The sequence below is a fragment of the Harpia harpyja genome, chromosome W (assembly GCF_026419915.1).
Source record: "Harpia harpyja isolate bHarHar1 chromosome W, bHarHar1 primary haplotype, whole genome shotgun sequence".
NCBI lineage: Eukaryota > Metazoa > Chordata > Aves > Accipitriformes > Accipitridae > Harpia > Harpia harpyja.
The window spans coordinates 6,651,737-6,668,733 of record NC_068968.1 but is presented as its reverse complement, the minus strand read 5'-3'; the positions used below and the strand labels follow the sequence as shown (position 1 = coordinate 6,668,733).

The 16,997-nt window shown below is 42.1% G+C and overlaps 1 protein-coding gene across 1 annotated transcript in view; it reads right to left on the bottom strand.

Annotated features, from left to right (window-relative positions):
* Positions 1-16,997, bottom strand: part of LOC128136036 (BDNF/NT-3 growth factors receptor-like) — a 136,400-nt gene that overhangs the window by 41,824 nt on the left and 77,579 nt on the right. Inside the window, exons 10-11 of the mRNA XM_052775128.1 lie at positions 15,548-15,648; positions 13,124-13,223 (exon numbers count right to left, since the gene is read on the bottom strand). Of these exons, the coding sequence (XP_052631088.1) occupies positions 13,124-13,223; positions 15,548-15,648 (201 nt within the window). The remainder of the gene's footprint in view (positions 1-13,123; positions 13,224-15,547; positions 15,649-16,997) is intronic.

Below are 16,997 nucleotides of genomic sequence, written 5' to 3'. Positions count from 1 at the left end.
TTACAAACTATTCATAAAAAGAAACTGCAAATTCACTTAAAACAACATGAAGTACAGCTAGGCGACAACTCAAAAGGTATCCCTTTTTGTGTACTTTAGACTATGTAATACATAATTACATGTAAATACATATTTTTATATATATAATAAACATATACTGTTTATTACTACAAGCAACTAAAGGATGCCTGTGCCACTACGTAGGCTTTCATTAGTACCCACTGATGTAGAATGGGATTTTCCAGTCTTTGGATCTTTCCTAGGGCTAAAGGCCTTTGAGCACATTTTCTATCAAGAATATCCTTTTAGCCCTAAAAAAAGAGAAGTTTTTTTTAAAAAGAAGCTCTTCACAGAATGGAATGAAATAAATTTATGTAAACAGTGATAATATATACGACAGGAAAAATCCAAGTAACTCCTGTTTTGTGTTGATTAAGCACTAAAAGGGTATAGACAGGTAAAATGGGGAGCAGAAAGGCGTATGATAACATTCTCCTAATTTATCTTACATTTCACTATATCCTCCTTCCAGATGAGTTTTCCCTCCTAAATAGATTGTTCAATTTTTCTTCTAAAGTCTCCTTTCCTAAAAATTATCTCCAATAGCTTTCTTTTAGGTAGGCAGGCCCAGCTACTACACTATTTACTGCAATACAAGGAAAGCCGCCTCTTTCCGTCTTGGCTCATCTAGCAGTCCTACTACAAATCACTCCCTAGCTATTAACTTACTTCTACAGATAAGTCATAATTTAGGTTACAGAACTGCTTTTCTGATTTCAAAAAGCCTTTAGTAAACAAATCAACCATGTTAAGTGACTGAACAAATTATTAATCCAAGAATTTCTTTAAAAAGTGCTCAAACCAAGAGAACTTGAAGAAAACCATCAAACAGCCAAATAATCATCAATTGTAGACATTTCCTCTCAGAGAAATACTGTTCAACAGAAAAAGGTTGTATTGGAATTGCGTGGCAAGGTTTTGGTAGTGGGGGGCTGCAGGGGCAGCTTCTGTGAGAAGCTGCTAGAAGCTTCCCCCATGTCCAATAAAGCCAATGCCAGCCGGCTCCAAGACAGACCCGCCGCTAGCGGGGATTGAGCCAATCAGTGACGGTAGTAGCACCTCTGTGATAACATATTTAAGAAGGGGAAAAAAACCCAGCAAAACAGCATCTGGAACAGAGGAGTGAGAATATGTGAGAGAAACAACCCTGCAGACGCCAAGGTCAATGAAGGAGGGGGAGGAGGTACTCCAGGCGCCGGAGCAGAGATTCCCCTGCAGCCTGTGGTGAAGACCATGGTGAGGCAGGTTGTCCCCCAGCAGCCCATGGAGGACCCCACACCAGAGCAGGTGGATGCACCCGAAGGAAGCTGTGACCCCGTGGAGAGCCCATGCTGGAGCAAGCTCCTGGCAGGACCTGGGACCCCGTGGAGAGTGGAGCCCATGCTGGAGCAGGTTTGCTGGCAGGACTTGTGGCCCCGTGGGAGACCCACACTGGAGCAGTTCATGAAGAACTGCAGCCTGTGGGAAGAACCCACGTTGGAAACATTCGTGGAGGACTGTCTCCTGTGGGAGGGACCCCACGCTGGAGCAGGGGAAGAGTGAGGAGTCCTCCCCCTGAGGTGGAAGGAGTGGCAGAGATGTGTGATGAACTGACCGCAACTCCCATTCCCCATCCCCTTGCACCGCTCGGGGGGAGGAGGTAGAGAAATTGGGAGTGAAGTTGAGCCCAGGAAGAAGGGAGGGGTGGGGGGAAGGTGTTTTAAGATTTGGTTTTATTTCTCATTACCCTACTGATACAGGGAAATAACTATTTGCCTTTTGACCACTTAAATGTTTAATAATTCTGTTGGCCTTGTTTGTTCTTTCGAGGCTCACTTGCCGGGGCCTGGCACCTGTGGCGTCTGTCAAGGGTTAAGCTTATCAGGGACTGGTATTTGTCAAGGACTGACATGCCAGACAAAGGAGGTGATAACAGGCAGAACTTGTTAGGACTTGTTAAAAACCGCTGAAATCACCAAGTAAGAAGAGAGCATGTGTGAATGACTAAAGTTCATTTAGAGGACAGAAGAAGAAGAGGAAGATAAGACCCCTGAAGAAGTAAATGACCACCAGAGACAGATCTGAGCCTGCGCAAGATGACATAAACATTTTAGAACTGCTGACACAAGCTTTTGAACTAACCCCGCCCCAACTTATACATATGTATATTTTGTATTGTGTAACCCTATGAATATGTATGCCCTGGTGTAATAAATATCTGGCTGCTTGCTGAGATGGTGTGCAAGCTTTGAGGAGAAATCCCCTTGCACCCGGCGCCGAAATAAACATGCCTGCTTTATAACTCACTCTCCGAGTTGTAAAGTTTGATCCGCGTGTCACTACTCTGATTTGATTGGCAATACATTAAACTAATTTCCCCAAGTTGAGTCTGTTTTGCCCATGATGGTAATTGGTGAGCGATCTCTCCCTGTCCTTATCTCGACCCATGAGCCTTTCATTATATTTTCTCTCCTCTGTCCAGCTGAGGAGAGGGAGCAACAGAGCGGCTTGGTGGGCACCTGGCATCCAGCCAAGGACAACCCACTACAAAGGTATACCAATAAGGTGCAAATACAAAAAAGATTTTTCAGTTCACCATCTGCTACAGGAAGGAATAAATGCAGCAACTTCTGACCCACATTGCCACACTGGCAGAAGTCTCTAGGTTGTATCTGCATAAATGAACGCTCAGTGGTATCAAAGATAGTAAGTATGTGTTCATGTGTGTAAGAAACGGGCTATTTTAAAAATGTCCATGTGATTAGTTTCCCTCCTAATTGCCTCTATCATTACCAATATTTCCACCTTCTCAAGATTAGAAATCTTCCTTAGAAACCACTGCTTTAGTAACAAATACTTCTAACACCCTCTTTTTCAAGGACTGTATAGTAAGATTGACAGAAGTGAGAATTACTATTACTGATATCAAATTCAGGTTTTTCTATATTGATAGGATATCAGAGAACACTAGAGCAACACTGCTGGGTTTTGCTCAATCAGCAGGTACCATCTTTTTTTCAGGCTCAAGTACCTACTCCCTAATGAATCTGAAGCATGCCCTGGCCCATCTCTGATGGGTTTTCAGTCACCTCCTCACATATATTCTTTGAACAACCTGATCTAGTTGAAGATTGCAGGAGGGTTGGACTAGATAACCTTTAAAGGTCCCTTCCAAACCATTCTATGATTCTATATAAACTTGGGGGAGTTGGCCTGGGGGGATCACTGCTCGGGAACTAACTGGGCATTGGCAATTGGTGAGCAATTGCATTATGCATCACTTGTTTTGTATATTCTAATCCTTTTATTATTAATATTGTGATTCTATTATTGTTATTATTATCATTATTAGTTTCTTCCTTTCTGTTCTAGTAAACTGTTCTTATCTCAACCTACGAGTTTTACTTTTTTTTTTCCCTGATTCTCTCCCCCATCCCACTGCGTGGGGGGGAAGTGAGTGAGTGGCTGCATGGTTCTTAGTTGCTGACTGGGGTCCTCAGCACAGGAAAGACATGGACCTGTTGGAGTGGGTCCAGAGGAGGGCCACAAAAATGATCAGAGGGATGGAACACCTCTCCTATGAGGAAAGGCTGAGAGAGTTGGGGTTGTTCAGTCTTGAGAAGAGAAGGCTTCGGGGAGACCTTATTGTGGCCGTTCAATATATAAAGGGGGCTTCTAAGAAAGATGGGGACAGACTTTTTAATAGGGCCTGTAGCGATAGGATAAGGGGTAATGGTTTTAAACTAAAAGAGGGTAGATTCAGACTAGATATAAGGAAGAACACTTTTTACAATGAGGGTGGTGAAACACTGGAACAGGTTGCCCAGAGAGGTGGTAGATGCCCCATCCCTGGAAACATTCAAGGTCAGGTTGGATGGGGCTCTGAGCAACCTGATCTAGTGGAAGATGTCCCTTCTCATTGCAGGGGGGGTTGGACTAGATGACCTTTGAAGGTCAACCAACCCAACCCATTCTATGATTCTATGATATGTAAAAGTAATAAACACTGGATTCTGAAGTCTCCACTGTAACTGAGGTTCTGCTTTTTTTCCCTCCTCACACTGAAGCAAAATAAATCAGTGACCAAGTTGTCAAAGCGAAAGCAAATATTTAAAATTAAGCATTTCCATAACATTGCTCACTGCCCTGGATGCACTTTCAGGATTGTAACAGGGATGGAAAGTTATCAGTAATCAAATGCAATGGAATGAGTTGGAAAAACATGGGGTATCTACCTAATTAAAATTTAAGCAAACTTAGGGATTAGAAGCAGTTGGAAGAGACACTGGGAAACTCTCAGATGCTCTATGCCTTGTAGTTACAAGACAAGTAATAAAAGACAGGCATGAATTTTGTGCGCACAAAATACAGGATCTCAGTGGCAAAGAGATCACTGGTCTAAGGCCACCTGGTATATGCAATAATGCATACAAATATCATTTTTGTACATGTAGCAGCTAATGAGAACAATGCTTTGCTTTATGCAGTCAAGAGCATCTGTTTCTGGAAGCATAGCTTTTAATTAGCAAAAGTAGTGTCCTGGCTTCTGGGAGTAAATCAAGGTTTGCAAAAGTTGCCATTATTGTGGTATCTAAGCTCCTAAATGCTATGTGATGTCATTGTCATTAATAATGAATGTATATCATGGCATAAACATTTTTCCAAGTACACAGATGGGTCACAAGCAATTACACAAAAGACTGTAAATACATGGTAAGAATTCCTCTTTGTTTTGGCACCATGAGGGTAAGACTGTTAGCCCAGAGCTGCCATGGGCAACACCAGCATGCTCTGGATTGCTGCCACAGAGGAAAGGGACGGGAAGGCAGAATGGGGCAGCCTTGTCCTTCTCTCAGGAACAGTGACTGCCCACAATTCAAATCTGGCATCTTGGGGAATGAACTGTGCAAATGGACAAATGCTTCCAGTCCCTGTTGGTCCTACAGGATCACACACTCTGACCTGAGCTCAGGAACTGTCCTAACACACCAAAGGAAAATCAGGGATTCAAACTATTGCAGGTCTTTCAGTGGCCTCAGGACACTATGGTCCAACACCTTGAAAGTATAAATACTCCTCAGTCCCTCTGTAGATCTGCGATCATGCTCCTCTTGTGCAGGCTACATGTCCTGTAGCATATACCATGTGTGAGACAAATGTATAGGCTGCTTTTCCAAGGAGTGAAAGGAAAAATGTTTCCTCCAGTTCCCCTGCATGCATGCTAGATTATCTGGTGAATTAGGGGAGGATTTCACTCTAAATCAAGTGCAAGAAATTCCAAACTACTGCTTTGCTAAAATAAAGCCAGGTATACTTATTTTATACTCTTCCTCACAAGAGCAACAGGAGGCTTAAGAGACAAAGAGAAGGAAAGTTTCTCTCCTTTGCCAACCTTCCTATGTGCAACAGGCATATCTAAGAACACAAGAACAGCCATGCCGGTTCAACCAAATGACCATCCAGTGCCCTGCCTCTGACAGTGGCCAAAAGTATGTGCCTGAGGAATCATGTAAGTACAGAGCAAGCATATAGTGACATTTATCCAGAATACCTCTCTGAGCTTTGCAGCCCAAAGACTTCATGAGCCAGAGGTGACGTCTTTGCCCTTAATAGCTGTACCACTCAAACTCACAGCTCCTGGGGAGTGGGCAGGGAATAGACCCTGTGCCATTCACCTGGCTCACAACCTGCTCTCTGCCTGCACTCAAAGGACCCTTGGGGTGTACTGTACCCACGGCAGGTTGCATGAATACTTCTGATGGCAGCAGAATAGCCTGTATTAATGTTTGCCCAAAACATGCAGGGAAAAATCAGTGCAAGAGGAGCTGCAATGCACAAGCTTCAGATACCATGAGAAGTAGTTACATCACCCGCCTAGCTGACAAGCTGGCACTCAGAAGCATGGAAAGAGGAAAATGTAGCAGGAGAGGCTATCTACTGCTCTCCAAAGTGAATTAAAGCTGTGAGAGCTCATGGGAAACCCCCAAGATGATGGCACTGGGCAGAAATACTTAGTTGACAGTAGCTGAAAACACAGAAGTTGACTACATGTTTTAATTTGATCCTCAAGTAGCTACAGTGCAAGAGATATTCAACAAATGTACAACTGGATCAGAGCCAGCTGAAGACTTTTAAAACATGGGCTGCTTTTAGAATATATCTCCACGTGTCATGGGAAAAGAATGGATAACAGTGGAGCTCTAGAGATTGTAGGAGAAAACTTTAAGAGAATATTACAATAGCCCTCTCCAAATATATTAAAGAAAGCCTAAATATTCTGGTTCAGACAGTGTGGAAAAGGAAATATTTCTGTGGGAGGCATTCCTGCTGCTGCCTATTGCTACAAATCACAGAAATGTAACTTTTTGAAAGGACACAAACATAGAGGGACTAGGCCACAGCACTTTCTTGGAAGGCCTTGGGTATCACAGCTTTCAGCCACAGCCATCAGCTCATGTGTCTGAGCATCTCCCAGGTGAAAAAGGGCTCTAGTAAATCAATTCACTGATTTTAAGAGTATTTCTCTCCAAAGTACAATTACTGTCAATGTCTTCTGACCGGAACCAAAGTTAAAATTTCTCCTCCTTTAAAAGGCCATATAGGGTATGCCTCCGTATTAGGGCTGGCCCTGTCAAATCTGGGAACAAGTGTTGGACCCATGAACATAGGCATTCCTCACTAGTGTTATGAATTCCTCTAGTTGCAGAAGTTTCCATATACTGTCTGCAGGCAGTTATATACAGTCTATCTGATTTCCAAATTTGCAACTAGCTGTACCATTAAGTATGGTTTACACCACACACCACAGCATCTGAGCACCTCACAGTTGTAGCAGTATTATAAGGTTAAGCAATTAACAGAAAGCAAAATGCTATTATTTCTTTTCCAATTATGGGGAAACTGAAGCATGGAAAAAGTAAAAGATCTGTGATTTTGGACCATGAAAAGTTATGGCAGTGCAAAGATTGGGCCCAGCTGCGCTAAGTGCCACAACTGTGGCTATCTTCTTCCCTCCTGATACTCCATGAGGATGATGCATTTAAAATACAAAAACAGTCTAAGGGGAAAGGTTCAATTCTGAGTTCTCAGAGGTGCCAGCTTTGTATTATTATACAGCTAATGTTCAGAGTGGGCAAGAAGGAAAGGGACTGATGGAACGAGGAGGACAAAGCTGCTCCCCATGTTGCAGGGAGATGATAAACGTGCATCAGTGTGTATGAAAAAGAGGGGCCATTCATTCAAATAAAAAAATCTTATTTGAATTTTTGACCAGAATTGAAACAAAATCTGAAGTCATCTTTTTATAAGACATTCAAACAGCTTGGCTACCTTTGGTCTTCATTTATTCTTAATTCCTGTGAACTTTTGTACTTCCTGATTTCTTCCTAAGCAGCAACAGCACTGCTACTACAACAATGGCTTTGCAGCTGTATTGGGTTTGTGTTGCAAGGTTTTGGTAGCCGGGGGGGTTACGGAGTGGCTTCTGTGAGAAGCTGCTAGAAGCTTCCCCTGTGTCCAACAGAGCCAATACCAGCCAGCTCTAAGACGGACACGCCGCCGGCCAAGGCCGAGCCAATCAGCAATAGTGGTAGCACTTCTGTGATAACATATTTAAGACGGGAAAAAAAGTTGCAGTGGGCACAGAAATGGCAGCTGGAGAGAGGAGTGAGAACATGTAAGAGAAACAACCCTGCGGACACCAAGGTCAGTGAAGAAGGAGGGGGAGGAGGTGCTCCAGGCACCAGAGCAGAGATTCCCCTGCAGCCCGTGGTGAAGACCATGGTGAGGCAGGTTGTCCCCCTGCAGCCCATGGAGGTCCACAGTGGAGCAGATATCCACCTGCAGCCCGTGGAGGACCCCACGCCAGAGCAGGTGGGTGCCCGAAGGAGGCTGTGACCCCACGGGAAGCCTGCACTGGAGCAGGTTCCTGGCAGGACCTGTGGACCTGTGGAGAGAGGAGCCCACGCTGGAGCAGGTTTTCTGGCAGGACTTGTGACCCCGCGGGGGACCCACGCTGGAGCAGTGTGCTCCTGAAGGACTGCACGCTGTGGAAAGGACCCATGCTGGAGCAGTTCATGAAGAACTGCAGCTCATGGGAAGGACCCACGTTGGAGAAGTTCGTGGAGGACTGTCTCCTGTGGGAGGGACCCCACGCTGGAGCAGGGGAAGTGTGTGATGAGTCCTGCCCCTGAAGAGGATGAAGCGGCAGAGACAATGTGTGATGAACTGATCGTAACCCCCCATCCCCATCCCCCTGCGCCGCTGGGGGGGGTAGGTAGAGAATCTGGGATTGAAGCTGTGCCAGGGAAGAAGGGAGGGGTGGAGGGAAGGTGTTCTGAGATTTGGTTTTATTTCTCATTACCCTACTCTGGTTGTTTGGCAATAAATTAAGTTAATTTTCCCCAAGTTGAGTCTGTTTTGCCTGTGACGGTAATTGGTTGAGTGATCTCTCCCTGTCCTTATCTTGACCCACGAGCCCTTTGTTATATTTTCTCTCCTCTGTCCAGCTGAGGAGGGGGGAGTGATAGAACGGCTTTGGTGGGCACCTGGCGTCCAGCCAGGTTAACCCACCACAACAGCATTTCTTGTTCATTCAGAGAAAAGAAGTACCATAGAACTTGCAAAACAAAATCCTTTTTATCTTCTTTTCCAAACGTCCAGATCCAAGGAGTGTAATGCTATGAGAATGTATATACTATGAAAACAAAGGCATTTTCAGATGCATTAAAGGAAGCTCTTGATAAAAACCTACTAATGGGTGCTTTTGCAAAATTGGACAAGAATTGCCATGTATGGTGCAACCCAACTTCAACCATAATCCAGGATATCACAAACAAAATGTTTTAGTTTTGTTACTGGTGGTGAACTGGTGAACTGATTTGCTTGTCTACTTTATCTGCAAAAGCACTATACTACTGTAATTTCGAAAGGTAACAGTGTGAAATGAACATATCCCAAGCTGTCCCCTCATCTTAGATATACAAAATGAAGAAAGAAGCCAAAAGAGAGGGTAAGTTATTTTTACACAACTCTTCAACACATCTCGATAAGAGATTGATGCATATGTACAGCAAATGTACTGGAAGCCCCCAGAGCACCAGGCACTCCCTGTTGTGTAAATTGGACTCTTTTCTGCTCAGGTACAGTCATGGAAAGAAGACAATGGGGGGTATGTGAGCTCTGTGGCAGTCTCTGTAGCTGTTCAGCTGCAGTGCAAGTGCTTCCAGGTATGGCCAACTCTGATACAGCATAGTTCAGACCACAACTACCTGCTCCACATCTCTTTCTGGGGAGACTAGTTACTTTCAGGTCTGAACTCCAACCATGCTCAAGCTCTTTAAGCACGGAATGAAAATTTTCCCCTCTTAGTACACAGTAACATGAAAAATACCATTGAGTGCCAGTTTTACTGCTCCAGTTATCAAGCGACTACTTTGGTTTTTTCTAAACTATTGTTTGAGGAAGGGTGGGGGAATGTTTAATGACAGGGTGTTTGATGTGATAATATTGTGTTTTCACAAGATAACAGAAAAATGAAGCACAGCCTTTTGTGCATCTCTACCCTATGTAACTCAGGAAGTTCCTTCTCATGAATGCAAAATATTCATTCACATTTTGAGGAAGATTTGATTTACCTTGTTTTATAAATATTTTCCATGGCATTTTAGATATTTTATTCCCTCCCACTTCCCTACTAAGAGCATATACTAAGCTGCACCAACTATAAAATGATGTCTGTATGCTAAGTTGAGGCTAGTTTTACTCTCACTGAACTCCATGGAAAACCACTCATAGAGTTCACAGGTAGCTGGTTTGATCTTTTTATCCAGAATTTCCAAGATACACATTTTAAATGTATTATACTGACCAATACTGACTGTAAAAATTTCTTTTCACCTTTGCCTTATTTTTCTCATGCTCAAATATCCCGGGTTGTTTATCTTCATTCATTATTTCTCATTATATGCTTATGTTGCCAGCTCTTCAGAGCAGACATTCTTTTATTATCAGTCTGAGTATTACATAACAATATGGTGTTCTAATCTCAGGTCTTTAAATATTGCTTTAAAATAAATTCAATAATACTGATGATGATAAATTGCAAAAGTGTTTCTGGGACTTTGGATTATGGATAGATTATAGATAGACCCATACTGCAAAGCTCATGCATGACTGTAAACTTTGGACAAGTTTGAGGTTCATTTCAGGGACAACTGATCATCATTCCTTTCTAATTAAACATTCAGGGGTTATTTGTAGCTCACAGTGACATTTCACCATTACCACACATACCATGCCAATGATAAGTTTTTGAAGGACTGTACCCGAACAATGAAGTCATTTTACTGCTTTTGCTAACTATCACTGGTCAAATTAACAGGGAAAAATAAACTCCATAGATGCAGTTGCTGCCTTTTCATAATTTCAGCTAGTTATTCCCCCAAAAATGCATCCTTACTCAAATATGATCTAGATGGCCAATTCTGCAACAGAAAACTACTGAAGTCAAACTTACTGATAATGCAAGACCATTATTTTTGTGAGAGAAGTTCTAATTGAAGATACTGAAAAACAACCACCGTGTAAGGAGCTACCCAGAAGGTAACTTACTATGTTACTATGCAAAATACAGTTTTGTTCATTCTCCCTCAGGATAGAGTTTACTTCCTAGTTCTTCTAACAACGCTGTCTTGAAATCTGTAACACAAATTTTGAAAAACCTAACAAGCAATCAGCTTTAAAGCTCAAATATCAGACAGTTCCTAACATTGCTCTCATTTAGCTTCATTTCCTTCAGGTCTTTAAATGCAATTCAGAAAGCTTCAGCCACAAAGAAAATTTCCACTGAGCTGCTGTTCAGTTCTAGACAGTTTCTTCTAGTTTTTGGCCAAATCTCTCCAGCTCTATCCCACAGGCTCCATGTTGTTTTTCAGGACATTTCACAATGCCTGTCCTCTTTTAATGCTATCCCAAAGACCAGAGACTGTGTCATATCAGAAGGAGGTGAGAGAAAAGGAGGTTACCATCCTAGTGAGCTAATCTGTACAATCTACTATCTACATTTCTACTCTGTTCAAATCTCATCTGTTCTGGGAACTCTCTTCTACACAGAATATACAAATACCAAATATACAGTAGATATCTCTGAAAAGAGCACTGTCAAGAACAAGTCAGAATCATCAAAATATACAACTATGGGGAAAAAACTTCTGTGGTACTATATCATAAGCACGAGTAAGAGGAAGGACATAAGGTTAACAGGAACCTACCAAAAATAACTTACCACTCTCTCCATAGATCCTCAACTACACATCTTAAGATCAAAAGCTCATCTCCTTTAGCACACAGAAAAGCACCTTCTGGGCCTCTCAACAAGATAACAAGGGGGGAGTTTTTTTCTTTTGGGTTGGGGGGGGAGGCTGTTGGTTTATTAAATACAAATTCCTCCAACATCTCTAGACACAGACTAATGAGATCAGTACAATAATACCACACTGGAGTTGTTACAGGTACCTCTGTGTTACCTATACCTCCATCTGGCTGTAAATTAAATAAATAAATAAATAAACAGCTAACAGTTCCCCTTCCACAGGGACTTAAGCACTTGCCACTCTTTCCAGCTGCCATTTCCCAAAACACACACGCAACCTCAAGAAAATGTATCTGTGAGAAAGCACCAGTGTGATAGGATGCACTGCAAATGCACATTCCCCTCTTGCCATTGAATCTATGTATTGGGTTTAAAGGGCAAAGTTTTGGTAGTGGAGGAGGCTGCAGGGATGGCTTCTGTGAAACACATATTTAAAAATTATCATTAAAGTATAGATTATCACACAATCTTCACAAACTTCACTTACATCAACAAAAAGAATATCCCACACCAAAATCAGAAGAACATCATCGCAGCACCGACAAAAGTGGACAATTTACACGCACTCCACTCCTCGTCCCGTCACCAGAATTACAACAATAAAAATTCCCCACAATTATTCCACTCTCGGGCAATGTCCAGTCCATGTTTTGCCTACTGCCTCTCCCAATTACTGGCCCTACCTTGAATTCCTCCAGCTGCAGAACAAACTGTGGTGGGTTAACATTGGCTGGCTGCCAGGTGCCCACCAAGCCGCTCTATCAACTCAACTTGGGGAAGATAAATTTAATTTATTGCCAATTAATAACAGAATAGTACAGTGAGAAATAAAAACAAAACTAAAAACAACTTCCACCCAGCCCCCTTTCTTCCCAGGCTCAACTACACTCAAGAGTCTTCTATGCCCTCCCTCCCCAGCCCCTGAGCGGCACAGGGGGATGGAGAACGGGAGTTGTGGCCAGTTCATAACACTTCATCTCTGCTGGTCCTTCCTCCTCCTTTCTCTTGGCTTTTATTGCTGAGCATGACATCATATGGTATGGAATATCCCTTTAGCCAGTTTGGGTCAGCTGTCCTGGCTATGTCCCCTCCCAACCTCTTGCCCACCCCTAGCCTACTGGCCTTTGGGGTGGGGGCAGGGTTAGAGAGACAGCCTTGATGCTGTGGAGCACTGCTCAGCAGTAACCAAAACATTGGTGTGTTAGCAACACCTTTCCAGCTACAAATACAAAGCACAGCACTATGAGGGCTGCTATAGGGAAAGTTAACTCCATCCCAGCCAGACTCAATACAATCTATCACTTCAAGGCAGCATTTATAGTATTGTTTGAAGTATCTCTTGCATATAGCATAGATTGTTGCCAAATATTTGTAATCAAACTCTTATCAGAATAAAGTTAATTTCTTATCTTCTACTTCCCTACAGTGACTCAAGTGATATTTTATTCCAGGAAGCGTCCCATAGAGCTGTGCAGCTGAAGAGAAAGAAATGGGATTTGTGATAAGAAAAAACAGAGAAGTAGAACATTCAAACCAAAATTATATATTCCTATCTACATCTGTCTGCTCTTACTTGCCTGACGAATAAATTAAACACAAAATGTGATGGCACTTTTTCTAGTTAATCTTGACCGTTCTTGGTGCAGGTACCTATGGTATAAGCTTGCACAACCCACAACAATTACAGGAGAGATAAAAAATGACCCTGCGTACCTTTCATCCCAAACTTAGAGTGTCTTCCAAACTTCAGAATAATGAGCATTATTACTAAGCCAGTGCACACCAGTGCTGCACTTCCCACCATAATATACACCTAAAAAAGAGGATACAAACAGATCTGATATTTTCTCATTAACCATCTTCAAACATATTCAGCATACATTCAGATTTACCCATTAACCCAACCTGATGAATTTCAACAAGGCCAAGTGCAAGGTCCTGCACCTGGGTTAGGGCAATCCCCAATATCAGTACAGACTGGAGGATGAATAGACTGAGAGCAGCCCTGCAGAGAAGGACTTGAGGGTACTGGTGGACGAAAAATTGGACATGAGCTGGCAATGTGCGCTCGCAGCCCAAAAAGCCAATCATATCCTGGGCTGCATCAAAAGCAGCGTGACCAGCAGGTCAAGGGAGGTGATTCTCCCCCTCTACTCTGCTCTCAGGAGACCCCACCTGGAGCACTGCATCCAGCTTTGGAGTCCTCAGCACAGGAAAGACACGGACCTGTTAGAGCAAGTCCAGAGGAGGGCCACAAAAATGATCAAAGGGATGGAACACCTCTCCCATGAGGAAAGGCTGAGAGAGTTGGGGTTGTTCAGTCTTGAGAAGACTCTGGGGAGACCTTATTGCAGCCTTTCAATACTTAAAGGGGGCTTCTAAGAAAGATGGAGGGAGACTTTTTACTAGGGCCTGCAGTGACAGGACAAGGGGCAACAGTTTCAAACTGAAAGAGGGTAGGTTTAGATTACATATTAGGAAGAAATTTTTTACGATGAGGGTGGTGAGACACTGGATGAGGTTGCCCAGAGAAGTTGTGGATGCCCCATCATTGGAAATGTTCAAGGTCAGGTTGGATGGGGCTCTGAGCAACCTGGTCTAGTGAAAGATGTCCCTGCCCATGGCAGGGGGGTTGGAACTAGATCATCTTTAAAGGTCCCTTCCAACCCAAACCATTCTATGATTTAGGTAGAGATTCATTTCAAATAGGAAACATTTGCACTCAGATCAAAGAGTACAGGAATAAGTCACTCGCTGAGGTTTCCTCTATCCTGAAGAGAATAGAGACTCAGACACTTCCGAGAACCACTTTCTCAACATCCCACACATTCAAGGCAGGTGGGAGGGAATGCACATCACCCCTTTCCCTTCCAGCAGAGTGGCATGTATTAAGAAAACACATAAGAAAAGCACATAAGAAAACACTTTTTTACTGTGAGGGTGGTCAAACACCAGCACAGGTTGCCCAGAAAGGTGGAGTCTCCATCCTTGGAGATATTCAAAACCTGACTGGATACAGTCCTGGACAACCTGCTGTAGCTGATTCTGCTTTGAGCAGGGGGGTTGGACTAGATGATGTCCAGAGGTGCCTTCCAGTCTCAGCTATTCTGTGATTCTGTTATCAGAAAAGATGACTGTCTGGGACCTTCCTGATTTTTTAGCAAAGTATATCTCCATGAAGTAACCACTGTCAATGTGAGGGACTGGAGGCTGTCAAAGTTAATGCCCCCACTGCACTTAATGGGTGGAAACAGAACAAAATCGAAGTTTTAGGAACCCTTCTCACTGCCCTTATTCTTATAACTTTTCACTCCCCAACCACTGGTGCTGGAGAGAGCCACTGGGAAGGCTTTCTCCCATCTGCACAAAACAGATTCCTCCCTTATCACTTTCAAATGTATTGAGACAATACCTAGCCTTCATAGCCTCATTTTCCATTCTTTCCCAACTCATAATCTACCACAAATGCACACATTCTCCACTGCCTGCCGCCTTGCAGAGTCATCAATGCCTGCAGCAGGGAGGCAGCACTACTAACCAGACTGGCTGCCTGCTACCAGTTTCCAACAATTCATGACATTTAACATTCAATTTCCAATATCATGATAGGTGAGGCATCAAAGGAGTAGACCCACCAATTCAGCTGCCTGTACTAAGAACCACTACAAATTATCTTATCAAAAAGCTACATTAAATCACACATTAAAAACATACAGTTAGAATTTGAAAGCTCATTACACCATGTCCTCTTTGTAAGGAGCAGCTGACTTTGGGACTGGAATTAAAGCAGCAGTCTTTAAGTTACCCTGAATGTTGTTATTTTGTAAAAAAAGAGTTGCTCTCCTTGGCTAAAATTAGAAGCAAAGTCTTGGGCTAACAAATTACAGTTAGTTGTTCAGAAAAGCATGAAACAAATTATCAACTTTACTTGGAATGAAAAGTGATCCACTCTCAAAAAATGGAGTGAGGGAAGGGGGGAGTGCATTGATTTTTTTCCTCTTGATTTTGATTACCACATAGTAATAGCTCTGGTGTTCTGGTAGCTTAGGGTCCCATTACAATCTTCACAGTTTCATTAGTTGTATAGTCAAAAAAATCTGCCAAGATTACAGATCAGGAAACAATGTATATACTTACAGTGATACTATCGTCATTCTCTTTGTTGGAAACATCTGCAGAAGTGATTCGATTACTATTATTCGCGGTGTCTCCAAGATCATTAGGTGTGGTTTCATACTCTTAGGAAAGGAAAAAAAGGGTGCTTTTATAATTTCATAACCTTGGAGGGGAAAGGGTTGTGTTTATTATTTCAGCTTTGTAATACCATAATAGTAACACTTATCAGAATTCTGAGCAATTTGAAAATTATACATTATTTCTATTGTACCTGATACATTTGGGGGGATCCTTGTGACAGATAATTTTGAACAAATGTGTTGTGACTGACAGACTTGAAAAAAGAAGCTGCTTCTCTATTCAGCTTTATAGAGAAGGAATCTACATGATAATATATATTTCTATTAGAAAAACTAGAGTTAAATAAGAACTCCATCCATAAAGATATTTTTATGTGCTTCTGACTTCCCATTAAAAATTGATGACTGCCCTCTACAATGAACTTCTCTAGCCTTGTATTCAGCCAAATATAGGACTGACTTCTTAGAAATTAGCTTGAGGACTTTTTGTTTGTCTGCGAAGAACTTGGCAGATGACCTTTTAGCTAGTTTATTGATATCAAATGCAAAATAGCTGGTTTTCTTAGGTTAAAAAAAAAATGAAAAATGCTGTTGTGTGCATAGAGGTTACAGTCTAACATGCTAAATTGTCATACAGGTAAACTTTAAAAAAGTTAAGTGCCTGAGATGGTCTGAAGAAATTTGATTTATCAAAACAATGCTACTCATAGGTCTGCTGGGGTGAATCCAGGACAATTCCATCAAAAGAATGAATATGGATTATTTATATTTATTTAATAATGAAACACAGATATATACAGTCCATGATTTTCTGTCAAAATTATTCGAATAAGATAACAAGAATTAAATAGTACATGTATGAACTTAGAGATACATGCATTAAAATAAAAAAAAATTATTTATGATTGCATCTGGAAATATACATGTTTCAATTGTATGACTTTAATGTGTGCAGATGAAATAAACCAAACAAGAGCAATAAGTGCATTTATTGCAAATGCACCTCTATCACTAATTTAAATTTGCAATTAATTGTGTATTTCTTTATATATTTTGAATAAAATCAGTGCCATAAGTCTACAGATGAAATTGTAACTGTGAATATGAAAAAGCAAAATTCAGAGGCATAGCTCACAAACCACAGAGGCAGGAACTCTTCCAACCTCAGAGCTGCTCCCAAAGCTGTTTTGGAGACCTCAGCTGGCAATACTAGCAACAAGCTGCACCAGCCTTTTGATGTTCATGCATGCAGAAACACTCTTTCTGCAAAGCACTCAGCAGGCTGCATGCTTTTTTGGTATATGAACCAATACAGTTACCTCTGCCACCAGTGCTACAGTTGGTCCAGTCAGGTTGTCTAATCAATTCACGAAGTCTATTCTGGCTCTATA